Here is a 27,443-nt window from a genome sequence, read left to right as displayed (position 1 = left end):
AAATCATCCTTTACAAGAAGTTTGAATATCTTTACTATGTATTAAAATAAAAAACCTAATGAAATAAACCAAACACTTCTTTCTGGCAGGGTGAAATAGATTAGATACTGCTTCCAAAATAGCAATCATTCAAAGCCCCTATTTTCCCCTCAGAGAAAACAACCACAGATAGCAAATCTCAGCCCTATGAACCAAGTCCAGGGGTTTGGGGTACCACAAGCAGTTTCTTATCTTCACAACCTCTCCCATTTCCTATGTTCAGCTGAGTGCTCCAGCTGACACAAAGTGCCCAGAAAAAGCTGTGGTACAGAAGGGATCATTCAGGCTGAAATCCCCAGGACTCTCAGGCAGCACAGGATCCAGCCCAACCCCTCCAGGAAGACAGAAGTCATCATTACAGATTTCACATTCGTGCTCTTGGCAAGACTTCAGGTACTCGGAAATGCCTTTCTGTGTTTTGTGCCAATTCCAGCTTCCATATGATTTCAAGGAAGCCCCAAAGATATAGTGCTATATCACAACTTCAAAGTCAAAATAGATCAATTAATGCATTTTAATTGTCTCATACCAATATTAGAAAATAATTACTACCTCACTGCGAGTTCAGCAGCATTTCTAATTTTAAGAGTTTATTCATGCTGTTCATTACTGAGTCAAGCACTGTTTAATGAATTGGTACTAACAAAGCATGTTCATTAACCAGAATATTTGTACCCCTGTCTTAATTAATCTGTAATCTCTGCAATTAACAATTAGTAGAAAAGAGAAATACCACAAAATATACCTCAATATACGATTGGTAACCTAAATCCTCATTTAAAATGTTGTTTTCTCAGGAAAGCAGTCATTTAAAAAAATGTTTAAATTATGCTAAAGTCAGAAGACCTTAAGCACAGCCTTAAATTGGGTTTTTTGTTTATTTTGGTTGTTTGTTACTTTTAATCAGGCCATTAGGGTTCAATAATGTACTCATTAATTCCTTTCACTAACCAGCTCAAGCAGGAATGCACATCATAAGTTAAATGGCAACTTATACTATAAGTAGCCTATTTTTAAAAAACTTATCACTGTGAATCTCAGTGCCAATATTGTTTTTAAACAACAGAAATATATATAAAATAATATATATAAAACACTTGAACATGCACCAAATATAAACAGGAGAAAATGTCCATTAAAAGCCCACTTTCATCTTTTAAAATAGATCATACAATGCTATAATTATATATAATTTAGTATTTCTCTTTCACTTCACTACATGGAACCCTTTCAATGCCTACAACAAAATCAGTATTTATCCCAGGGAGGTTTGCAGGGCAAAATTGAATCTCATCACCACACAACAGTACCTGAGAAAAATAAAAGTGGGAGGACCTCGAGTGGTGGCAAATGGGCACTGCTGCCACTTAAAACATCTTAAAGCAGCCCTGTCCAAGGCTGCCTTCCCAGGAAAAGCAGGTTTGTACTGGGGATTGTACTCTGCACCAGCTTTAGCCTGGACTAATAACACTGAACAAGTGTTCTGGTCTAGAACAACACAGTCAGCCCATTAGAGATGGGAATTCAAGTGCATTACTGCAACAATCTTCCAAGTAAATTATATCCAGAAGATAACCCAATTTATTTCCCACAGTGTACAGAAGGAAACAATACTAATGGAAAAAGCTTCCAAGCAAGCTCTCGTAGATTCAAGGAATAAAGGTAATAATGAAGGTGTTCAACGAATCTTAGGAGCAAGATATAAAACTAATCTTAGTAGAGGGGATTTTCAAACTTTATCTTGCATTTTTACATGATATGTGACATGAGAAACCCACAAAGAACAGGTGCAGCAGTGCAGGAGGGAAGGAAAGCAGCCAGCTCATTAGAAGGAAAAGCTGACAGGGTGTTCAGGAGGAAGAGGGAACAGGAAATTTCCTTGGGTTTGAATCCAGGCTATAAATGATATGAGACTTACATTTAATTGGGAAATTCCTTTAAGAGACACAAGGAAGCCAAATACTCTGATTTATTGGCTCATAATTATAGATAGATTTGGAGGCAGAAAAAAGACTTTCCTCAGAAAACCCTGACTACAACTCTTTTTCCTGGTAATTTTTTCACACTTAAGACTGGTTGACATATAAAGTAGTTAATGTTAGGACTGTAAATTAGGCAACTGTTGCCTAAGAGCAGCAAAATCTCTTTAAGAACACTTAAGACTAGAAAGGTTCTACTACATAATTATCCCACTTCATTGATCCAGCTGGTCTCAGGATTCCTATCTCAATTCAATAGCAGAGAAATTGATTACTGCTCTAAAAGGTGAAGAATCAATTCTCCACTTTTAATCAAAATCTCTGTAGTAGCACAAGAACCATCTTTGTGTTGAAATCAGTGTGAAAGTATAGTCTATATGAGCACTAAGAGAAAAAGAAGTGCTGCTATCTCCCTTCCCCAAAAAATTTAAAAACTTTTACATGATTATAATTTTTAGAGATTTCAACATACTTGCTTGACTACTTGAAGCTGCTCTGCTAACTGCTTCTGTAAGTTCACAGATTCAGACAGTTCTTCCTATTAAAAAAAAAGAATGATAAATAAGTTTGAAAGAGAAGGAGTTTTGATCCTAAAGCAATTAGATCTTTCAAAACTACAGATAACAAGACTTAACTTCTATCAACAACTTTTACAAAACCTGTGATAAAAGCATCTCTAAAAGATAAACAGCATCAGTGAACTCCCAGAAAAGTTAAGTTTTTTGAGTATTTTAGAATTATTTACTGAACATTTCTGGGATGTGTGCAAAAGAGTGTAAGAAATAAGGCAATTTATCATAGATTGATGAATGTCAGATTTCCACATCAGCAGTTTAGGGACACCTGCTCAGTATTCCCTGTGTTCAATGTAAATGGGGTTCTTTCATTTCAGTACAAAGCTCTCAGAAGAAGAATCACTGTGCATAGAACAGAGAACTGACCTCTGGCCATTTCAACCCAATGTTTCTATCATTTACAGCAAGAAATTTTTTGGACCAATGGGCAATTTTTAAAATTGTCTTTGTCCCAAGCTCAGTACTCCTGTTGAAGAACCAGGGTTATGTAAGCTGAACACAGAACTTCCAATCTTATGGTTTGTTAAAAAACAAATTCAGGACCATGGGAACGTGGTAGTAACCTGGGGTATTAAGAAATAATATTTATTGCTTTAGGACATGGGAATTTTGTAATGGCTGGGAAAATATGTATTAATTTTGCACACAGATTAATTTATCCTCCAGTTCTGATTCCTTTCAGAAGTATCAGCACACACTCAGACTCTGCAGTTACTAGAATCATTTTTAAATAAAATGGTCAAGCAAATCAGTAATTTCTATAAATTCACTTCTGTGAAATATCTGCTTAGTCTCATTTCTCTATAGACCAGATTAAAAAATGTGTCAGCATTCAGCATAATGGCTAAAATACACTGTCTCCACAAATACATTGTAAGCAATCTTCAAACGTGATTAGGACTGTTTGCACTGCCATTTTATTTATCTATGAAAAACTGCACATGAAATTCAAATAACCAATAAATTCCTACACTCAAAAAAAAAAACCCTAGTCTCTTGAATAATTTAAAGCAAATAAAAAAATAAGTGTTACCTTTAATTTGCTAATTTCTTTTAAAGCTTCATTTCTTTCTTTCTTAAGTTTTTCCACATCATCCTCCAAGGAATCACAGGTTACAAACTGTGTGCACACAAATATATAAGGTTGGAATGGATTGCTAACTATGTCTTCCATAATCTTTAACATCTTATATTAAAAGTTCTTGTTAATAACACGAGAAGAAAATATTAATTTTAGGATGATTTATAGATCTGAAAATGCTAAAAATGTTTAATAAAATTTTAAACAACTTATCTTCCAAATGAACAATTACTTTTCCTTTTAAAATGGATTAATAAAGTGTTTTTTGAAGTATCAAGAATATGTCACTATTTACATATTTTAAATAATAAGACATTATATTTTAGTGTTCATATACTAAAATGCTCTTTTTTAAAATCACCTCTAAAATAAAATGATTTTCACTGTAGCAGTAGTTCAAATCACTGGGCCCACTAATTGTTTCTCACTCACACAGGTTGTAGCAATCCCAATTCTATTAAGAAACCTCAGTAAATCAATGTTGTCCAGACTTACAACAAACGACAATTTAATTACATTAATTGCTTTCTACAAATTAGGCTGCTTAAAAAAAGCTTCACAGAAACTAGGTTATCTTAAAGAACTCCATGCTGCAAAGCTGTTTTAAACATCTGCCCAAGATTTGGAGTTATTTTACATACAATAAACTCTCCAATAATCTCCTCCCAATTGACCAGGCACATATTTTACCTGTGAGTCCTGTAAGCTGGCAACTTCACCCATCCCAAAGGTTTCAGATTTGTGGCCATCATCAGCTTCATTTGATTGCACAGACAACAGATTCCTTGAAACTTCAATGAAATCTAGGAAAAAAAACAGTTCAGATTTTGTTGTTGTAGCCTGGAAGTTCAGTTTAGTAACAAATCATTGATGCAACACAACTGCCAAAATCACCATGAGCAGCCACTCTGATAAATGCAGTTTTCTAAAGGAAAAAAAGACAATCAGGTATCTTCAAAGAGAAAGTTCTGGTAAAGCTGATGAGAATAAAAATGCCCAAACACATTGGAATTAAGGATCCTCAAATCAAATTGTGAAGGAGAAAAGAAAACAAAGGTGGTGTGAAGTTCACCTTCAAGGTACCTGAGAGGTTCTGCATTTGGCAAGTGTCTGTGAAAAATGAAATAAGTCTGCACACCAGGTATACAGACCTGCCCTTCCAATAAGCTGACCTTACCAGAGGAGACAAGAAAAAGGAAAAATTTCCTGCTAGCTCAGAGCTCATGGTTTCCTTTTCAGACCCTTTATACCCTTGACAGAGGCTTGGTGAAATTGATGTTGACCAAGTTGAAAGTTTTAAACACAAACAGTCTCTAATGCACAATCAACATGACTTGGATTACCCATATATTTTGAATTTAAAAATTCTGCTACACTATGACAGAAATGTGGAAATATAAAGGTCAGTTTAGACCACATAAAATCTGATAGAACACCCAGTATTTTTCTTGTTGAAGATCTTTTTGGATGTTTAAGTACAAAATACTATTTTTCACACACTAGTGTTTTCATAGACTTTAGGGAAAGGGAAATTTCCATCAGTTTTAGCATCAGAACCATCATGTCTCACAGTTTCTGAAAAATATTTTTAAATTGTGCGTGTCATCAACCAAAATTGTTACAACCACAAGAAGCAACTCATTCTCATCAGAATTAGGTTTAGCTGGAAGAATTGTGATGGTCTCCCTGCAAACCTGTTTCTATATGCAATAGTTAAAATATTCTTGCTTCCCACATACTGAAATTAAGTGATCCATCTGTTGACTTGCCTCAAGAAGCTTCTTTAACCATCAAAACGCTCCCAAATAATTTCTGGAAATATTACAGTTCCCTATTGTCAGAACAAAAAATACAAGATTTTCTGAGCACAAAATAAAACTTTCCCAAGGCTGCTCTTAATAAAATAAATTTGTGATTTGCCTTCCCATTATTTAGTTTCAAGTAGAACTTCAAGCTTATTTTTATACAGCAAAATAAGGTTCTTGCCTCAGATTATTATTTTATTTGCAGCAGCAGCCCAATACTGACAAGAAATATATTAATGGTCATTATCTATAATTTTTGTATTCCTACTTTTCATTATTTTCTATGGTAATTAACAAATTAATACCTCCAAAAGACACTGTTCCTTTAGAATCTTTATGAAGTTGCTGCCTTAGGGCTTGCTGCTGTTCATCTGTGAGCTGAATCCCAAGATAATTCAGTGCCTGGAAGGAAAAACTTATTTTGAAGTGAAAAAAGAAAAGACTAAGGATAATGACTGCAGGGACATGGGGGAGTAATTAAAGACCTACACTTCAAAGAGCCTTTGTATCCTGGTACACTCTCACTGACAACACTTTTATTCCAGAGCCACTCAGTGACTTTTCCTTCTAATTGAGAGATGTTCAGATATTATTTAACCTTGAATGCAGATGAGTGTAATAAGCAAACCCCTTTGTCCTTAATAACTGCTTTAAAAATCCTGAGGGAAGTTCTGATTCCCAGAAGAGTTAATCAGTAATTAGATTAACAAAAACAGTAATTTGCCCAATACATAAACTGAAATATTGGCCTGCAACATGAAAGATCCACTGAATAGATAATTCTGTGTGTCATTTATACTTTAAAGTTTGTCAGACTAGAAATACTGTCTAGATGTTTTACCTGCTTCATGAAGGGGGAAGAAGGAGAACTCAAGATTTTTAAGTATTTACCCTCTCCAGCTTTTCTGTTTTGAGATGAATACTCAAGTTCTTTCCTTGGGGCTCATAATCATCATTCTGGCTGGGGGCAATAACTAAGAGATAAAAAAAAAAAATAAAGTTATATTAATGCAGTGGTAACTATTGCTTTGAAAAAATTTGTTCTGAAGTTCTGCTCATCAAGTGGATGCCAGCTAAATCCCCACCTGCCAAAAATACATGTTAATCCTTAGACTGGCTTCTTTTATTAAAGGACATAATTGTAATCCACAAAAATTATGGGTATCAATCACTTCCACTATTTTTTTTTTTTTGCATAGAAAAGTGACAAGTAGGAAATGAACAGAAAATAACCAGTTACAGCTTTCAGTGATCCATCAAGCATATGGCTTCTCCTTGTGGTATTTTCTCTCAGAGATACACAGATACTCAGGAAACAGAAAGGGAAACACACTTGTGAATTCCAAGAGAGACCTCCAAGACACACCCTCGGTGTAACTGACAACTGGCACATGGAGGGATCTAGAAAAGATCTGGAAAAAAGATCTGAAACTGGGAAAGAGAGGGAGTGACCTGCTCCCACACATGGCAGGGAGCTTAGGCTGAACCCCACAGGCCCCTCAGTATTTTTTCCTGGAAAGGAACTCTTTCCTAAGAACTCCTGTCCATCAGGCCATCACCCATCAGCCCCTTTCTACCCTTATAGTCAGAAACACAAGTTTAAATGGGTTTTTTGAACTATCACTTTGGATTTTAGATGTATGCAAATAAAAAAAAAATCATTGTTTGCATTCCTTATTTATAAATATAATGTAGGTCTTAATTCATCATTTCATTAGTGAATTAAAAAGGTACTGAAATCAAACCAGTGTTTGACAATTGCAGTTTGAGATTCTCTTGCAGTTTGAGATTCTCTCCAAAGGAACAGAAGGAATCACAGAGAATTCTTTTTTTCTTAAATTTTTTTTTAGTTTCACAGCATATCTGTTTCCAAGCTCAAAGTAATTTACATTCTCTTTACATGCCAAAAGCATAAACCAAAATATCTTGAAAATCTTTGACATTAACACCTCTCACATCCTATATTAAAAGTCTGAAGGCAGTGAGCTAGAACCTTGGTGGAACTGGCTCAATTTCCCTTCAGCTCAGAATGAAAAAACCTCATGTGTGAGTTGGTGCAAAACTTCTCAAAACTATGTTGATTTTTTTATAAAGTGTTAAAAACAAGAGTATCTCATCTAAGAGATGCTTTCATTTTTCAAGGTTATCTTTGAAAGTTTATCCTTGAAAAAGGGCAGCATGAAAGAAGTGGCAGGTTTTTCTAAAGATGTGCTGTTAAATAAGAAGAAAATGAAACATGACTAGAGCTGCAAGTGTTTGTGCTTTCTGCTCTACTCCCTCCCTAAATTCTTCAGATGTGTTCAGAGACTGTGCCCCTCCTGGTATCTTCAAAAAAATAAGCTCCTGTGTACTGAATTATATTAACCAAGAGTCTTATATACTGAATATATTAAAAAAAAAAAAGACTTTTGTCTTGTTCCTTTGATTCAGTGTTTGTCATAGCCAATATGTAAAAGCTGTGTGATCATCAATCTCCAGGTGTATTCAATACTAAAACTTTGCCAGTTTCAACAACCTACATTTGCTCAGCTCACCTTCAAGGCAGGGAACCAACTGGTCACATTTGCAATATGGGAACTGTTTCATTCTAAATTTGAATATCTAATATGGGGTATAATAAATGCAGGTACAATTTAAATAATATCAGTGGAGAGATGTCTGGAATGAATCAGATCCTGTGCATTTGTTCTTCCTCTCCTCAGTATGTTAGACATGAGATTGAGAAGTTCAGCTTAAGCTTAATTGCTACTGCCTGAAGAAAAAGAATATTCAGGTCTGCACAGAGAAATACAGAACAGAGTCAGTTCTATCAGTGTGCCAATGGGGACTCCCATTATTGTGTCACACTGTTTCTAAATACAACATACTTGTTTCCCACAGGAATTACAATTGTTCAGCTCACATTTGGTTCTGACCATGTTTCACAAACCCTGTTTTTCCTTAAACATTGTTTTCAAAATATTTCAAGATGTGATCAAAGTAACTTTTGTCCTTGTTACAATGTCATGACTCTGAAACACAAATACACATGATATATTGTATTTGTTACTAATGGAAAAGCTGTTAAGAGGGCTGCATGTTAATTCTATCCTTTCAATATGCTGCCCTGATTTAAGCAAAAAAGCCATGCAAGCAGCATACATGCCCAGAATTTCATCAAATCAAGAAAGCACAGTTTCTATGGCAACCTAATCTTGATCTATATGTGAGTCTTCATTATCAGGTTTCTACTGAGTCTATTATCATGACTGCTGTATAGCAAATGTTGTGATCACTCATTTTTGTTTGGTTTCAGCTGTTTGTTAGAGACAATGTAAGTTATATTTGACAGAAGCTACTAAAAATCCATTGATCTCAGTGCTTTATTTAGGAGTATAAAAACAGAGCAATATTCCCTTTTTTTTAAAGACTACTGAGTCTCACTATGCACTGTGCTCTGTTTGACTGTTATTGAATGAGCAAGGGAAAGGGTGGCAGGGAATGAAATCAGCACTTACCCGTGGCAGACACATCAGCAGGATTGCTGTCTAGAGCAGTAATTGGAGATTGCTCTCCCATCTTGACTCCAGTTTCCATCTACGAGAGGAAATGAAAAGTCATGAAATACCATTTCTAAAGCAGATCACAAGCCAAACCAGAAACACAGGTGCATGAAAAAAGGGACAGGAAGGAAGACTGGGGGAAGAAAAAAGGGCTGGGGGAGATCAAAACAACCCCAGGAGAAAGAGAAAGGCATGGAGGGCGTGGTGGTGAGAAGGAACAGCATTGGAAAAAATCAGATTGGGGCCTCATCAAAATCCTGGGTTTTGAAAACCTTCACAGATTAAGACAGCACAGTCTCTCTAGGCAACCCAGTTTATATCCCTAACAGGAAAGAAAAATGGGCAAGAATTTTAAGTACATATATAAGATTTGAAATTCACCTGTTTTGATTTCATATTTGAGAACATTTTATTCTTCCTTCTTCTAAGGCAATACTTTATTTATCTTTAAAAATATGATAAACTGAAAATCTGCTATCAAAAGTTGAAACATTAGTTTTAAAATCTTTGTTCTCATGGTCAACATTACTTCTTTACACTAATGGTGAGCTGTATGAATTAAAACAATTGCTGCTTAGCCAAAAGAATGGGGGAAAATCCCATACTTTTAGGACTTTTTTAAAGCAAAAATCTCATTGTCACAGAGCAAGTGTGAGATTGTACTGTACTCACACATATGTAGTAAGCAAGGAGTGTTTTGTCTCTGAAATACAGAACTATTTGTATCTAATTCCAAAACCTCAGAGAAACAGTGAAGGAGAACTCAGTATCTAAGAACAGAGTTAATGCTTATTTAATTTGTTTTCTTACCCCAAGTCAACTAATTCCTCTCATCAGTGTGGTTTACTCTCCTGTTATACAACATGGTTTTTCCAAAAGTGTTGATAGTCCAAAGACAATATTGTGCAGGAAAACAGACAGTCATTTTCTTAATAAAATAGAAACTCAATTACAATTAGGAGAAAAACAACCATTTGCTCAGTTTGTTGTAAGAGGATGAAGAAGCACACTCACAGCATCTGGAGGGAATGGTGAAAGCAGCCTCCCAGTAGGAGAGGGAAGAGGACCAAGTGTTGCAGCCTGTTGCTCTCCATGTGCTACAGAAGATGTCAAGAGGCTGAAAGGATGCTGCAGATTCTGTGGAAAACTCTGTATGTTTTTCTGCCTAATAAAAGCTATCTCCCAAAAATTTTCAAACCTAGAATTAAAATTTAAAAAGTTTCAACATACTGTATATTTATATTATTCATAAGGTTATACTTCTGCAAAAATTACACATTTCCAAACACCGTGTGTGGGTTTATTTAATTATTTTTCTAAAAGGATGTTTTGATGGGTACATCATTACAAAGATAAATACAGTGATTTTTTAAAAAACATTAAAGTATCATAATTTTGCAGGTCTAAAAGGTGCACTCGAATCTTTTCTATGAAATAATATTACAACGGAGTATTTTAAAAAATTAGTATTCCTCATTTCTTCTAAGCACACAAAACCCCATTTCACATTAATCTGACCATAAATATGATCTGTTGAACCATTTTGGATGCTTGGCTGTTTGACAGTAACCGATACCTCATCTTTGTTCTGTTGATTATACTTTTTGCCTCTTCATAGGAGACTCCAATCATGGACTCTTTGTTGATGGACACAAGCTGATCTCCAGGTTTCAATCGACCATCCTAAAATAACAAATATAAAACCAAACCCACAAACTTGATATTAATTGCTAACACTACAGAAAGAACTGTATAGTCACAGCACTTGGACAAATTCCCCTGGTTCTATTAGGACAAAAAATATCAAGAACAGCTCTGCATTCTGCCTGTGCTTGACAATCCTCCAGAAATAAACAGATTAAACAATCATCCCTTACCGTTAAAGCAGTCATTATAAAAACTCATCAGAGAAAACAGACCTCAGAAATTGTATAAAGAAGAACTTTGGACCCAGCTAAACATTTCTGTAAAAAACCAAAAAACAAAAAGCCATGGAAATAAACAACAGATTTCTCCAGCACTGACCCATCTGACTTTAGGAAGCTTCTTTACTAATTAATTCAGCTCTGAGCTGTATTAATTTGTATTTCAAAAGCAAATGTTCATGGCAATACATGGAACTCTTCAGACACTCACTAGCCATGTTAATGAGAAAACCAGATTGGTCTATTAGTACTCACCAGTCAAAACCATGACAGAAATAATATTTTCAGCATTGTGCTTCTGTTGAATTAATTGCAAACTCTCTACCAGCACAAGAACTTTTCACATTTCTGTCCCAGAGCCTCTTTTTTTACAGAGAGCCCTCAACAATTCAACTGGAAATTCATGTAATTCACCTATGGTTACAGAGTTCTGACATTTGTCTAATGTAATACACATCATGTAACACAGAACATGTCTCTGCTCTTCAGCTTCTAAGAAATCAAACACAAAATTATTCTATGTGAAAAAAATGTGTACAGAAGGTGATACATAGGAAATAAATAAAATACCTTCTTAAAACCAGTATAATTTTACCTATTTAACACCCACATATCATAATTTTTGCTGTGTTGTTTCACACCTATGCCAGTAATTCACTACCTTTTTTTTAATCACTTAGTATTTTGGTTTTGGTTAAAGAATAAAGCTGTAGATCTTTCATTTTGCTCTCATCTAGCATGTTCTAAGATATCCAACGGTGCCCTCACGTGGCAGACATTTAAAATATGCTTCTTGTTTCACCTTCCCAAGCAGGATAACCAGTACTGGGAAATTACCTCTATTATTGCTAATATTAGAGCCTAATGGAAATGTCTTAGCCTCAGTCTATTGATTACGTGTGATAGGCTTTAAATTATATGTTCACAGTGAGAAAAAAAAATATTTTAGAAAACACAACAAAATAGGAGAAAATAAAAGATAAATGATTACCATTTACCTGCTGAAAGGGGTCTTTGAGAAATATTGCATTTGTATCTTCCAGCTTGCATTTTAGGATTAAACTTATTCTACAGAAAATCAGTAACAAATAGTTATGAACTGCTTGGGGACAAACCCCACTGCTCATGAACTGAGCTCACCCTCTCTTGCTGGGCCAGAGGCAAAGGCTGGTTATCTGCACTTCCAAATAACCATAATTACTCAGGATGCCAGAGGAGACACTTGGATAAACAGTTCTGAGTACCTGAACCAGGATATTACATTATTTATTTACTTTTTACACTGACAAATCCCCCTGGATTTACATACTGCATTTGTCACAAATTAAAATAATAACCAACACCAATTCATACATTTTATTAGTCTGCACTTTCAGAATATTTTTTAATAATTTGCCTACACAATGATTTCCAACTGCAAGGATCCATCTAAATTAAGTCTCAGGGAAATATGATTTTTTAAATGTCCAAGAAAATAAAGAGGTGCAATCTGTAGCTCTGTCCCATCCTTCCTGCATTACTTTGCATCATGCAATCTCTTAGAGAAGTTGGTTTTGTACCTTCTCATACATAAACTGAGGAATAAGATCCTATTTACCTCAAATGAACTTATGAATAAATTTTCATTACCATGTAAATCTGTCACACTGCAGTGAGATAATTCTGTTAAAAGAGAGGGCAAGGAGGAACACAAACACATTTTGTATTTAAAGTATAACTGCAGATGTAGCATACCAAAGCAATGAAGGCAAAAAATACAGGTGTCTGAAGGGGAAAGAAGGGAAAAAAGGTCTTTACCTTATGGCAATCACCACCAGGGATAATTTCTTGAATATATACCAAAGGGCCTTCATTTCTGTTAATTCCTCCCATAATATTCAAGCCTAGGCTTGTTCCTTTGCAAACAGAGATAATCTGAAATGCACTGTCACTAGAGACACAAAGAGAAAGAAAAACAGAATTACTTCAGAGAACTAGATAATAAAGACTGGAGCAGTAGCTTATTTTATCTTGCAGGTTTTGCAAATATGTATTACAGTAACAAATAGAAAATATTATACATTTAATCTCAGTGTTCAAATATTACACTATTTACAACAAAATCAGCAACCTCAGGCACTTCTGACAATTACAAAAAGAATTTATACTTTATTTTACAAGGCTAAAAACTCCTGTCTATATATAGAGTAGAAATATATCCTATATCCCAAGGCTTATGGGAGTATCTGGGTACATATAAATCAAGAACATTAATTCATTAGGAGACACAAAAAAATTAACCTGATTAATCTTCTTCTGCCACAGGAACAATAAATAAATAGAAAAAAAACTTATTAGTCTGCAATGTTGATGGTATTATGAGCTACAGGACTAGAAGTTAAAAAATAAAACCAAACTTTAACACTTAGTGCTCAACCCAAATTTTCCTGACCGGCCAAATAACAGCATTTCCTGCAGCTCCCCCAAGAGAGGCTCAGTCAGTTTTGGAGATTACTTTGGAAGCTTTGGAGATGGTGGTGGGACAGAATTATTTCTGCTGCTGCTGGTGATGTTATCCTTCAACTGCAGCTGAGGACTCTGTGACCTTGAGGATGATCCAGAAGAAAGGCTGTCTCTAGATTTTGCTTCAATAAAAGAAATAAAAATAAAAATAAATAAATGAATAAAAACCACATTTGGGAAAAAGCACAAAATTTCAACTCATGTAAGGAAGTTCAGTAGGGCTATTTTCATATAAGAAAAAAGACATAATAAGAAATCAGACAACAAAAAAAATGCCTGCACAGTAAAGAACTGAGAGCCACCCAGAGTTCCAGGAATAATTTTTTAAAACATAACAAGTGATCATTTATTTCAAATTGGGTACAAAATACAAAACAAACTAATCCCCCATGCTATATAAAGGCATCTCAATTAGGCAGCAGTTCCAGAAAGATGAGAATTTATAGTGCTCTGGATCAAATTTCTATTAGCATTTTGTGGCACATTTCAGCTACAAATACAAAAAAACTTTTCATATAAATAATTGATTAAAATTGAAAGTAGATACCAGTATATTTAAATAAAGAGCTAGGCAAACTGACACACAAGTTCCTCAAGGTACATGGGTGCTTTGTTTGACTTACAGCCACTTCCTCCAATACACCTCCACTAAAATAAGGAATTTTAAGTACAAGTTTCTACTCCACCCAAGGGTGATTTTTGCTCCCCAGGATTGTTTCAGGCTGGGAAGTGATCTCTCACCAGCTAAATGATGTGTTGGAGAAGTTCTTGCAGAGGCTGTGTCACTGTGAGAGCCATACTTATCCATTAGGTCATGAAATTCTTTCCTGTGCCAAGAAAAAGATTTTCTTTGTCAGTTTGAAAGGATCCTGTGAAACCTGCACTGCTTGTACTGAACAGCTGCTCCTCCTCAGAGAAGGAAGCTCAACCTCCACTGAAAGAGGAAAGCCCTGTCAAATGGCCAGAAAAGGCAAAAAAAAAAATAAAATCATGTAATGCATGATAAAGATGGGGAAAAACCAGATTATGGACAAAATGGACTATTGGTACAAAAGCTTTATTTTTACCTCTCTTTACCCTGAATGACAAAACTTTAAAAACTTGCAATACCATCAACCACAGATAATAAGACAGTGGTACTACCGAGCTCCAGAACAATTTCTTTATATTAGAGGGAATCAGATTATACACCTATAGCAGCATACTCTTGTTTTTAAAGAATGCTTTTAGTTCAATTACACTGAACAAGAATCCAGAAAAGACTGACAAAGATATGGCTCCTTAGAAACAAGTGGACAGCAGAAATATTTATTGACTACTAAAAGCCAAAAGCAGAAATTCCTTGCAGACACCATTCACATTGTAACACACAGGCAAAGATTTACATCTTGCATGACAGGCATTGAAGAAAATCCAAAAATACCTGGTTTATCTGATATTGAAGCCAGCCTAATTTAAGAAAAAAAGTTTCTAATCTGAGTTTTGATTACCTCAGTGCTAACTGATTTAAAAGATAAAAATTATCTAGAGTGATGTAAGCCAGAAACATCACCAAATTAATATACAGAATTAGCCAGAGAGAAAAGAAATTAACTAATTGCAAGGAGAGTAATTCCCAGGTAATTCCAGTTTGACTTCTGAAGGTTGCACAAAAATGCTGGGTGCATTATTTTTTTAAAAATAACATTTATTGTTATTGCTGGCCCCAGGGTACACACATAAACACAGCTGAATGTAAATCAAATAATCTTTAAGCACAGAATGTAAAATCATAAGGTGGCTGGTGAGGGACTGCATGGAGTGGCAAATTCTGCCCAGGCTACTCGACTTCCCCCCAGAGTGGTTAAAGGACTGATGGATTTTAATTATTCCAGGAGTTTACAGGAACTAGGCCAGTATGCTTTAGATCAAAGCAGATTAAGAGTGGACCTCGCATCTATCTAGGCAGTCTGAAAAAAGGAGAGATCAGAGGCTACAGAGTGATTTAGATGTTGAATTCAAGGAACAGAAAGAGGAAGCTTAACTTGGACAAAAGGCTAAAGGAATTTAGAGAAAAATCCTTTATGGGGAGATTACTCTGGAAGTGGAACATCCCAGGAAAGGCAAATAACAGCAGATACTCTTGCAATGATTATCAAAAACAATTACATAACAGCTGTTTTCCCTGAGATTTAAGTCAAAAGGGGACACAGACCTGGTTTGCCACATTGCTGATGATTCTCTGCAAACATTGGTTTATATGCTAAACTTTCATCAGTCAGGTTAAAGCAATATTTAACATAAATGTCCTTAAAATTAATATGTACTTATAATGTCTTTAAAATGAAAAGTGCTTTAGACTACCTGCTGCAGTGAATAGTTTAACCTACTTACCCAAACTATTCAAAGCTCATTAGAAACTGAAAAGCAAACTTCTGAGGGGAAAAAAAACAACTGAATCTGCCTTTTGTCAGAAGGCAAGACAAGTTTAAATCTAACAGTTCTTTGGTAGCTCTAACAGAGTCCTCATTTTTCATTATTTTAAAATGTGAGGAGTATTTAAAAAACTATCACAGCAGATAATTCTTAATAGCATTAGCTGTAAATATAACATTACAATCCTCCTCTTTCAACTGAAGTTGGCCTGAGCTTGCTACTTGAAGTGATTGATGCAAGTGATCTCAGAAGGAACAGGTATCAAACACCATGCAGTAAAATGTGACATGTGGAATTCTGAAATTAAAACTAATCTGAAACAAAAATTCATGCAAGCTCACCCACCCACCCTGAGAAACAGCACTGGACTTTTATTAGTTTTGAGGTTAAAACAATTTTTATCTTACTTTGCTTCTTCATCTCTAGCAACGAGCAGAGACATGTGATTAGAGGCTGAGGCTGTTCTCAAGATGTCAACAGCCCTAGAAGGGGGCAGAAAAAGGCCAGATAAATATACCAGGGTGCTGGCAAGAAGTGAGCAGTGCTAGAAGAGCAGGAAAATGGACAAATTGCTAAGGTAGTTAATAATTTTCATGGTCAGATACAGAGAAAAGAGCTTGGCAGCAGCAAAACTTAAAGTGAGCACCAAAGAACAGAGCAAAAGATGGGCCGTGGTGCATCTGCTGACAGCAATAAACTGGGACTGACCTCTCCTTCCCTTCCCTTCTGTCCCCATCCCTCCTTGGGCCATCCTGCTGCCTTCCTGAGCCTCCTTCAGGATTAACAGCCCACCCCAACAAAAGCTACTGCTCAGAATATCCCCCAGCAATACAAATGGCAATTTCCTTTGTATTTTCAGTCTCCATCTCCAGCACTGAAAGCTGCACTGATCTCTGCAGATCCAGCTACAGAAACCACCTACAGCTCTTTATTTCTCCTTCTTTGTGCCATTACATGATGCTGCCACCATTTACATTCATCACTACTGAACCAGCAGATAAATGTATTAACAGCTTCGACTGCTGTTTTCACACACATGCTGTCATCTGTGTCATTAGAAACCAGCTGATTATGTGCTTCTGTAACAGCAGAAAGTCCTTCACTTTTTTACAACAGTTTTGCTCCATCAGATCTATAGGATAAGTTACTTGTGAGTTGAGCTCCAAGGATCTCAGGGGAGCTGTGCTCTTTCAATCAGTCACTGATAGTGTCCAAAATAATCCATGTGTAACATTCCAAGCTCTAATAAACATCCAGGAATCAGTACAAACATACCTTTCATTTGTTACTCCAACCAGGTTTTCTCCATTGACATCCAGAATTAGGTCCCCAGTGAGCAAACGGCCTTTAAATGAAACCAACAGTGATTGATGAATCAACAAGAAAATGGTGAAGGTGTTGTATTAAACCAGGTATTAACCCAGGACTTTCCTTTCAATTTTATGTGACTTAATGCATTAAACAACTTTATGACCCTTGGCACCTGATCCTAAGTAAGGCAGATAATTGAGATAAAACTAGAACCTATAAATCAATCTTACTAACAACAGAATAGCCACTAAAAATAACTGTCATTTAGCTATTTGTACTATTTACACATAGCACAAATATTTTGAGACTAGAATTTATACTTTACAATTGTGGAACTAATTTTATTTGACTCTTAACATTACTGTAAATTACCATGTGTAGATATATTAATGTTTTAGACATCAATAAAGTCAGCTAAAGGAATTTTTAGAACCAATTCTACCTTTAACCCCCTGAAAATCTCAAGTTTAAGAAGTGGATGCAGATTATTTCAAATGATCATTTTGCACAAGACAAGCTGGAATCTCAAAAAAAACCCATACAGAGACCTAGGATGGAAGTCTGTAGTTTAATTATTGCACTCTACTGAGAGTAATTTCTTCTCTCCACACAGACCTTAACCACCAGCACACCAACATTAAAAAATAGTAATAAAAATTAGCAGAACTAATTAAAAATACTAGGTTTACACAGGAAACCTCACTCTTATACCTTATACATTAGAAGTGATTCAGCATCTCAACACTCACTCAACAGAGCTGCCAATTGCCAGAAAGATTGCTGGTTGCCTTCACCAGCCATACCTAGATTTGAACACATTTTCAACACCTGAGTGTATTAAAATCTTTTTCCATAAAGTTCCAAGTTTCATTTATCTATCTTAAAGTAAGCTAACACCTCATAGATCCTGACCAAACCATATTATTTTAAATATCCTTACCCACAAACTAAAATAAAGACTTCTTTTGACAGCTTTTATTCGCAGTGTGTTTGTAGCCAAAAAAGTTAAAATTACTTACTGTCTGTAGCAGCCACCCCCCCAGGTAGAATTCTCTTTATGAAAATCCCATAATCTTCTGCTGTTTGCGCCCGATAACCTCCAATAATTTTAACTCCTGAACAACAAACAAAAAGACAAAAGTGAAAAATTGGTTATTCCACCTGTGGTTAGAATTGGTTCTTCTATTGTGCTAAATGCACTTGGCAGTCAAATCCATGAAATCCAAATAAACTTCCTGATGTCAGGTGTGAGCTGCCAAAGGTGTTTTCAGGTTTGATTTACTCAGAGTAACAGAATGTGCAATCTTAGTTACCTAATCCATTCTGGCAATCAGAGAAAGAGATGCGGTGAACAGCTCGATTTATTCCATGAGGGCCCATAATGGTCCTAGGGAACAAAATAAAATCAAATTACAGAAACGTAGGTAGAGCTGTGTTAACAGAGAAGAAATCACAGTGACTGTGTTTTCAACTCAAATACAAACCCAAACCAACTTTCTCCACTGACAGCTTCATATTGTTTGATATCTCTGAGCCACCACCTCCCCAGCCAAAAATCACTCTGTTCATCACAAATACCAGATGAAAAGAATTTACTTCCTTTTCCCCCAAAGCACTTCAGGCTGAACAGTGAATTCCACTTTGTGTAATAAAGGCATTGTGATTAAATATAAACAAAATTCCACAAGCTGGTCCATCTTAACATTTAGGCAAGAAAAACATACCGTAAAATCAGTTTTCATTAGGTAATGAATATTTGAACAAAAGCATAACTAAGCCAATGCATAAAATTATTTCCAGAGATAACTAAAATATACATATTTTTATATTTATGGACATAATCTTTTCCCAAATCTACTAATTTCTTCACTCAACATTGATTTCTGTCTCTATTGTGAAAAAGGTTTCTTTCCAAACTCTTTTGCCTGATCCTCTGTGTACCTTCCCACTCCAAGGGGAAACACCAGGATGGCACTTGGAATTGTCTAAATGCAGAGAAATATTTTGAAGGCAGTTAAAAAAGAATACAAAGTAAAATTAAGAGTTTTGAAACTTAAATTTACAATTTCATCAAACTCATGACCAGCACACTGCTCTGAGAATGCAGAGTATTAAGAATGGAAATAAATCCAGATTACCCTTTACCAGGTTTTATTTTCATGTAGATGAATTATGTGTAAAAAAAAAAAAGTTAGTTGTATTATCTCTCCTCTGTCCTTTCACTGCAATATTTTTGAAGAAGACTCAGCAGATCTCTTCTAGAAAAGAGCAGAAGCAACACTGAGGTTTTTCTGCTTTGACCTACATATTGGTCTACATTAGATGGAGTTGTATTTTCTAGAGGGTCCTAGTGAAATGTATAAACAAGAATTCATTAGCAGGGTGGGAAAGAAGATCAAAGTGGAGGACACAGTGACCCAAATCCTTCCACACAACCTAATCCAGCACACAGCCTGAACTCTGTGCCTGAAACTGGGTACATCTGCAAAAGCCAGAGTACATCACTCAAAGGTGCTGCGCCAGAAGGGAGAGAATTCTAGAAGGTTCAAATGTAAATTCTACCACTAGCCAGGAGATCCAGCTTCTAAAGAATATCTGCAGTTCTTTTGGTTTTGGAGAAGAAAACTGTATGAGATGAGATTTTTTAATCAAATGATAAGCACCAGCTCTGAAAAGCAACAATTTCCCAAAATTTCGTATTTCCAAGTACTTGCAAAATTAGCCTTTGCTTTAGAAAGGCTGGCCACAAGAAGAGACCTAATAATTCTAATAACCTTTAGAAATAAAAAGTAAACCTATGCTTCAAGCACTGTATCATTTTCACTGAAGTATTTATTGAAGTATTTGTTTCACGGGCTAAAAAGAAATAACAAAACCCAGTGGATGTGGTGTGTGTTTGTCAGGACTGCACATGACCATGCCATGACATGTCAGAGAATAAGGTACCCTCTGTAAGGCTAAAAGTGAACCAAACTGCTTTTACTTAATCACAGCCTAAAAGGAAGAACAAATCCCCAAGCCCAATATTTATTTAAGAATACTCTTTGGACAACCTCCTACTCCACAACAAGAACAGAGTATTTTGCACTACTGCCCAGGACTGTCACTGCAATTATTCCACAAATTGGTTTTGAGGCTGAAGGAGAGCATCCCAGTCATGCTTTGTCCTGCTCTGAAATCTTAAACAAGGTATACTGATCTTTAAAATAGGCAATTATTCAATTTTTTTCTCTCTTGCCTTTTGCTGCTACTGCTATTGGTTTTGCTTTACCATTCCCTCTCAGCAGTTTTCATACAGCAATTTTTTTTGGTAAAAATTAAAAAGCAAGAACAGAAGTTACTTCAACCTCGCACAAACCGACACAGAGGTTTTACTTTCAAAGCCTGAAAAGATCAAATCTCAGAATTTAAGTCCGAAGTTTAGAGTTTGCCAGAAATCGTAGAACCTCTTTATATACTACCATATAAAATAATAATGAAATATGATCAAATCTAAGAATAGGACAATCAATAGGAAAGAATCTACATTTTCAGAAGTAACTGGCAATTTTTCCAAAGAGAGATCCTAATGGAACTAAAATGGATTTTCACAAAGAAGACACACAGAACATACAACTAATTGTTATTATTAGTCAGTGGAGAGGAGATATCTCTGAAACACTGGAATTGTGATGCTGCCACCTACAATGAGAAATAATTGACACTTTGGACAGACAACTTTTACAAGGTTCTCAGATCTGTTTATGCTCTAGAAACTAAATCCCTCCAATACAGGCAGTTTAAAATTACTTTATCACATAAAGGCAAAACCAAAGATTTTCAAATGCCCCTAATTTGTTTAGCATATCACATCCAGTTGGCTTTCACTGTTAGGGTTTTTTTCCCCATATAACACAGATCTTCAAGTCAAGCTACTTGTCATAGTTCTAATAAAATAAACAGAGCTTTAACAATTTCACTGTAAAATTACTTGGATTCAGCACCCACCCAACATTTATTTTATGTCATCAATTTCAGTATTTGTGAAATGTCAGAATATTTCTCCCAGAGCTTTAGAAACATGCCCAACAGTATAAATAAGGAAATATGCTTGTAAACCAGTTGGCAGTAGTAACAAAAAATAATTCAAAGTTTTTTGCAGAAAAATATGCAAATGAAATAATCAATTGTCAATACTCATTTTTTGAGGTCAAGCAAAAGCACCTGTAAGGAAGGTTTTAGCACATAGAGAAGATGTGAGGCAAGAGATGAAATAAACAAGTAAAACTCACCAAAATTTACACTATAACCTTCTTACACTAAAAATACTGAACTCAACATTCCAGCTGAAGTTCTGGAATGCTAACAGACTAAGTGTGCAACATTTTGTCTAGATGCTCCAGTAAAGGCAATTAAAATCAACCTGCTTCTATTACTTTTTAGCAGCATACACAAAGAAGTTCAACAACTTTGGGTTTATTTCTTTTAGTACTTATCAGAACACACAGCTCCAGATATTCATCTGATCTCCATTCCTGAAAAATTATTAGTCATTTATGTGCACAAACAAAACATTTACCTATGTTTATCAATGGGAGACTAATACACTTTACTCACAAAACACATATCACTTGACACACAAAAATCTAAATTATAAACTCTGGCTGTTGATGAAAAGAAGCTGAAAATTATCAGCTTTTAAATGATCTTTCCTGTACTTTGCCCAATTACAGACCACAGCAATGCCCTCAGAACTGAACGGCTCAGCATACCAGTATAAGAGAGAGAGACCATCAAAACGCTCTGGTTCATCTTCAGCTCCTGGAGAAAGCAAGGACATCCTTCAGCACAGCAGGAAAAACAGGGACAACGCAACCAAACCGCACTGGAGGTTTCCAGCTCAGCCGGATAAAGGTTATGAGCAGGATGATTTCTGCTAACAACTAAAAAACCCAAACACAGAGCTCCAGCTGAGCGTTCTGCCTACTTAATCTTCTCTGAAAGCCTCTGCGTCACATGCGCTAATTCACCTAGAGAGGTAATGCTTACTTTTTCTCCCTTCGAAACGGCCATTTAGAGCAACTTTAAAGATTGATAAATGCAAAGGACAAAATTTACTACACTGTGATTAAGCAATCTAGATCCAGCAGCCAAAGGCAAACGCGATGATTAAAAGCAACTTATTTCCTCCTGGTCTTCTAAAATTTATTTACATACACCCTGCAAACAAGGTCAAAAGCAGCAACTCATGACCTTTCTAAAGCAATCTTCCTAGCAGACTGCATTATGCACAGCCACACAAAAGGGAAAGCCAACAAAGCAGACTGGGAGTATTAATGAAACAAATGCCATTATGCTATTACTTTTCATTCTCAATCACAGTACTGGCTTGTGCCATGATCTAATTTGATTTTTAGACTTTCAAGATACAGCAGTCAAAAGTCAACACAGAACTTGGGTTATTTATTTTTTCTGGAAATACAAGCTGACATGTACTTTTCTGTGAAAGAAAATAAAACTGCCAAATTTATGTCATTACACTGTGAATAATGTAGTTTAAGAAGTCAAATGTATCACCCTTGTTCCCAGAGGTCAGATCCTGTGATAGGAGACTTGGTCTTGCAGAGAAATGCACATTTTCAGAAATTCTGATCATTGACACCCGTTTGGTTAATGAATGTTTCCTTCCAGGCTTGCCACAGAAGTACCCCTACCACTCCCCCTCTCTCAAAAGATCATAACAAGACTGCAGCTTGAAATGCAAGCCTACTACCCTGTGTTCACTGAGAGCTTTAAGTAGAAAGGTGAATCCTCTCTAGCCAGGAGCAGCCCTGTGATCAGACAGCATCTGTCAGGCCTGGAGGTGCAGCAGGAGGGCTGGCTATGCCAGGAATGCAAAAGCTTATCTCAGGCACCTTTTTTTTTTTTTTTTTAAAGCTGCAGTGACTGTGGTTTCATTAGCAGATAATCCTTCTGGGGAAAGGATCCCTTTGCTGAGAGCCAACTTGCTGAACAGCGTTCAGAGAGAGCTGTCAGTCCTGAGAACCTGCAATGCACACACAGGAGGAGAAGGGTGTCCCACCACAGATTAAGGAGCAGATCAGAGACGGAAATGGGAACATAAAGCAGCCTTCCCAGACCCCAAATGGTGAAAAACCCCACGGGCACAGTGACCACATCCATTCAGAGATGAAAATTTGCCCCTTTGCAGCATTTCCTCAGTCAGCTCACTCTGCTGCTGTTTACCAGCATTACGGAAAATCCATTGATATTTTAAGCCTCATATCAATTAGATTTGCTCCAGGCAAGGTTACAGAAGATGAAGTACCAATAGATTTTCTCCAACAAAACGACCTCTGTATTTAACACCAGTGGAATTCAATTTGTGGTATCAATATCAGGAGCATTTGTCAAAATATATCACTCAGACCAAACAGCGTCCCATTTTCTGCCATAGAAATCCCCCAATTAACACATGGCTCAAGGCTCTCCAATTTCCTTGTTAAAAAGCAAAAAGTTATTTTTATTAAACCAGACATAACAAACTTCTGCACAATTTAAGCAGATATAAAGTAGTATTAGCCTTATTGCTCTGATTTTATTAGCTATCACCAGTAACGCATGACTTGTTCAGAAGATTACTCCTCCACCCCTTCTTCAAAGTAAACTGTGCTTTGTTCAGCTTCCTGAACTCATCTCCAAGGCTTCCATCTCTCTTTACCTTCAAATTCTGTTGCTGTGCTGCTTTTAATGAATGCCAGCATTATTGCTTCTCTTGCAAGTGCTCTGCCTTTCAAGAACATGCTCAGAAGAACACAAATTACTTTTTACTTCCAGAAAGATCAAGTAAAATTGTAATTCAAAACTCCACGAAATTTAGTATAAATAAGTAAGACTAAATTTTCAAGAGCTGTCATTTGTTGTTAAGTAAGGTTCATTTCCAAACAGCTGGAAAACTATTCCATTCTAGCCACATTTGTAATTACAACTTGCCTCTCCCAAGGGTAGTTTTGCAATGCTTTAGCAACTGAGATGGATTACATGATACTTCAGCAGATGACAAAAAGATTTCCAGAATCTTTGGAAGTTCGATTCACTAGATCTTTTTTGTTGTAAATAACCCAAAAGCCTCTCACAAAAATCCTGTACAAATCCATTATGCAACTGTAGCTTCCCTAACCCCAAATTCAGATTTTAAGGACCATAGGCAAAGGAATGCTGCATCATACACCATGGATGAGCACTCAGTGTCATCCATCCAAACCCACTCATTATTCAAAATACATTCTGCTGATTAGGCTATAAAGGTTAAAAGAAATCATAGGTCATTATATGGCAACTGTTAAGCCTAAAAAAAAGCTTGGGCAACATTGTAATTGTGGAGAAGCTTGAATGGTTTGAAGCTAACCCCCCTGCAGAGAGAAGAAAGGTATGATTTAAAGTCCAGGTAAACCTCGGTTAACATATAACCAAGTCCATGCTTGGAAGCATCATCTTCTACAAGAAATAAAAGTACACAAAATGACAGCCTGCCATCAGCATGCAGCTGAAGTGCAGTTTTAGGTGCCTTTCCTGTTCATCTCTAATGTGAAAAACCACCTTTGGAATACAGTGACCTAGGAACTACTCATCTTTCACATGACTCTAGCAAGGCACAGCTGTCTGGAAGATGTATCTTTGTGATCACATACCCTGAATTTCCATCAGACAAGCAGAGTTTTGGCTTCTTCAGGTCCCAGTAAAAAGCAGGTCAGCTTTTTGAATCTTTTGTGGTTTTTCTTTTCTAACCAATCAAGTTATTTATGAGGTGGCATAATTCTAAATCTATGTTAAATTTTTTTTTAATTCTTCTGAATACTCTTTGCTGGATTCTATTGCACAAGTACAACAAACATGGTAAGTCCAGCAAGAGCTGCCTGTGCCTGGTTTTAATTCTGGTTTTGATGAGAGCATTGGCGTGGTTATTTGGCAGTTTGGAAAGGGTCTGGAGTTACACTTTTCAGTCATGACTGAATCCATATTTGACACTGAGAATCTGATCCAACTTCTAAGTGGATAAGATTATGTTTTATAGAACGAACATAATTTTTTTGTATCCTGTGACATTAGTAAAAAATATAATGGTTCCTAAGTACTACATATAAAATATTAAAGGTATAGAAACAGAGTATTCTGAAAAAGTAATGCACTGTAATACAAAACCTTCAGTCTTATGCTACTGCAGGTACCCCAGATGTACAAAGAAGTGACCTACTATATACAAGTATGCTTTCATAGTTCAGAAGCATTAAATTAAGAAATCTCTATGCAAGGTTTTATCTCTACAAAACAAGTCCTAACCAAGTGCCAATTAAAATAATGAAAAACTTAAGGGACAATTCCCTCCTTAAAGTGTAAATTCACTGGTGTTGGTGTCAGCTTTCCTACAGTGTTACTGCAGACTGCTTCAATATCAAAGTTATTTTTCTTTAAGTCTTCATCAAGACAAGATCCTACCAATGAAACTGCAAAAATTTTAATATTACAATCCATTAATTGTATTTATGCATCTAGGGAAAAAAGTACTTACTCCTTCTCTGTATTTGTGAGGGGATCTGCACTGGACATCTTCTTAGAAGCACTATTAAAATAAAAGTCCATAATTAAGAGCTCAGACATATGAACAGGCTCCTACAGGATCAAAATCTTCTAAAATAGGAAAAAAAACAGATTACAATTCTAGGACAATACAACATAACTGCTGAAGGCAAAGACAATCCCTTTTTTTCCCATGTAAAGTTACTTGGAAAGGGAAGTGTTTTGTGTGTCTTGTTTTCTCATGTTTTTTTTAACTTACACTCTGGTATTTAGTGTCTCTGAACTTCTCACATGAAGTATGTAGAACAGGCCAAAACACACAAAATGGGCTTACACACCACTAATGTAGCAAAAGCCCCAGAAATTCACATTGTGTTTTTACTAGTACATACAACAGGTTGACAGGAAATACAACCATGGATGTACTGAACTACAGTCATTTCAAAAAATGCTAAAAAAGCATTAATACAAAAAAATCTGTTTGCATCAGTAGTAGGAAATCTTCCTGACCTTGTGAGATGCACAGCTGAACCCTCACATGCCACAATCCAGAAGAGGAATTATTTCCTAAGCAAGTGGGGCAAGGAACTCTCCCAACACACAGGAAGGGCAGCACAGGTGCTCCTGGCACCAATGCCACACCACAGACCCTGGGTAAGATACAGCAGAATCCCCAGGTGCAGTGTCAGCCTCCACAAAACCCCTCCAATTCCTGCGTGTCTGTACTTATTGTGTGAAAAAGATGTTAAATCCGCGTTGGAATGCCACAAATGCTCCTGCAGTAAACATTTTCATGTTTTGATCACTAAAGAACCGAAAAACAGTCATATGAAGACAGGGGAAATAACACAGTATGGCTACACCGAGCCTTTACCATTCTCTTATTCAACGTGGAAAATGAAGAAGTTCCAGGAGCTGCCAGTCCTTGTGTGATTCACCTTGTGGAAGCACCACAGAAGAGAGACACAGCTCTAAAGCAGTAAATTCAAGTACTGCTACAGCAAATTTTATTACAGTGCATGGCACCAGTCGTGTGAAAAACTATTGTTTGTGAACTTGGCCGACTTTGCCCGTCCTCAGGTTACCGCTGTTTACTAACAGCGCTCGCTACCTCTGCAGCGTGACAGCGCCTCTGCCTGAATTTGTTCATGAAATGAACAAATGAAATTAACAAGAAGTAAAGCACCGGAGGAAAAAGGAACAAACAAACAACCGGTGTCAAGCGTCTACAATAGGGGACAAACTGCAGGCCCCGGACGGACCACCCGGAGCAGCCCCGCACTCAGCGCCCGTCCTGGGGCCGCCAGCGCGGAATAACCTGAGAGACAAGCAGGTATCAGCGGGACCCGGGTCACGCCGCCGGTACCAGGTAGCTCCGGTGCGGTGTACCTGCGGGACCACCGCGCTCCCGGTGACCCCGCTCCTGGCCGGCTCTTCCGTGCCACTCCCGTCCAGCACAGCCCACTCGGCGCGGGTAACCGGAGCCGCGGAGCCCCGCCGGCCTGTGGGCTGCTCCAGTTACCTCGTACACAACCTGCGCCCGGGCCGTCCCGCTGGCGAGCGAGGCGGGGGCAGCCACGGGCGGCTCCACCGGGACCCCTTCGGTCAGCGCGCTCCAAGGGGGCGTACAAAGCAATGATGCGATGGCGACTCAACCCGACTCAGCTCGGCCCGCCCCCGCCTCTACTTTCCCTCCTTCTCTCCCGCCCTGTT

At 36.8% G+C, this 27,443-nt stretch overlaps 1 protein-coding gene across 6 annotated transcripts in view; it reads right to left on the bottom strand.

Moving 5' to 3' along the window:
- STXBP4 (syntaxin binding protein 4) overlaps positions 1-27,427 on the bottom strand; it is a 67,607-nt gene extending 40,180 nt beyond the window's left edge. For 2 of the 6 annotated variants that reach the window (XM_005490465.4, XM_026795526.2), the window contains exons 1-16: positions 21,926-22,008; positions 18,488-18,561; positions 18,194-18,289; positions 17,139-17,208; positions 16,271-16,345; positions 14,190-14,275; positions 13,441-13,570; positions 12,744-12,876; positions 10,598-10,704; positions 10,036-10,219; positions 8,977-9,055; positions 6,371-6,453; positions 5,785-5,881; positions 4,365-4,477; positions 3,627-3,713; positions 2,491-2,556 (exon numbers count right to left, since the gene is read on the bottom strand). In XM_005490465.4, coding sequence (XP_005490522.2) covers positions 2,491-2,556; positions 3,627-3,713; positions 4,365-4,477; positions 5,785-5,881; positions 6,371-6,453; positions 8,977-9,055; positions 10,036-10,219; positions 10,598-10,704; positions 12,744-12,876; positions 13,441-13,570; positions 14,190-14,275; positions 16,271-16,345; positions 17,139-17,208; positions 18,194-18,289; positions 18,488-18,561; positions 21,926-21,993 — 1,548 coding nt within the window. In that variant the 5' untranslated portion in view covers positions 21,994-22,008. The other 4 variants (XM_005490466.4, XM_026795524.2, XM_026795523.2 and 1 more) reach the window with 4 other exon arrangements.
- Positions 27,428-27,443: the final 16 nt, after the last annotated feature.

This window comes from Zonotrichia albicollis, chromosome 19, assembly GCF_047830755.1.
Source record: "Zonotrichia albicollis isolate bZonAlb1 chromosome 19, bZonAlb1.hap1, whole genome shotgun sequence".
In the NCBI taxonomy this organism is placed as follows: domain Eukaryota; kingdom Metazoa; phylum Chordata; class Aves; order Passeriformes; family Passerellidae; genus Zonotrichia; species Zonotrichia albicollis.
Note: the sequence above shows the minus strand (reverse complement) of the source record. Positions and strands in the feature narration are given on the sequence as shown.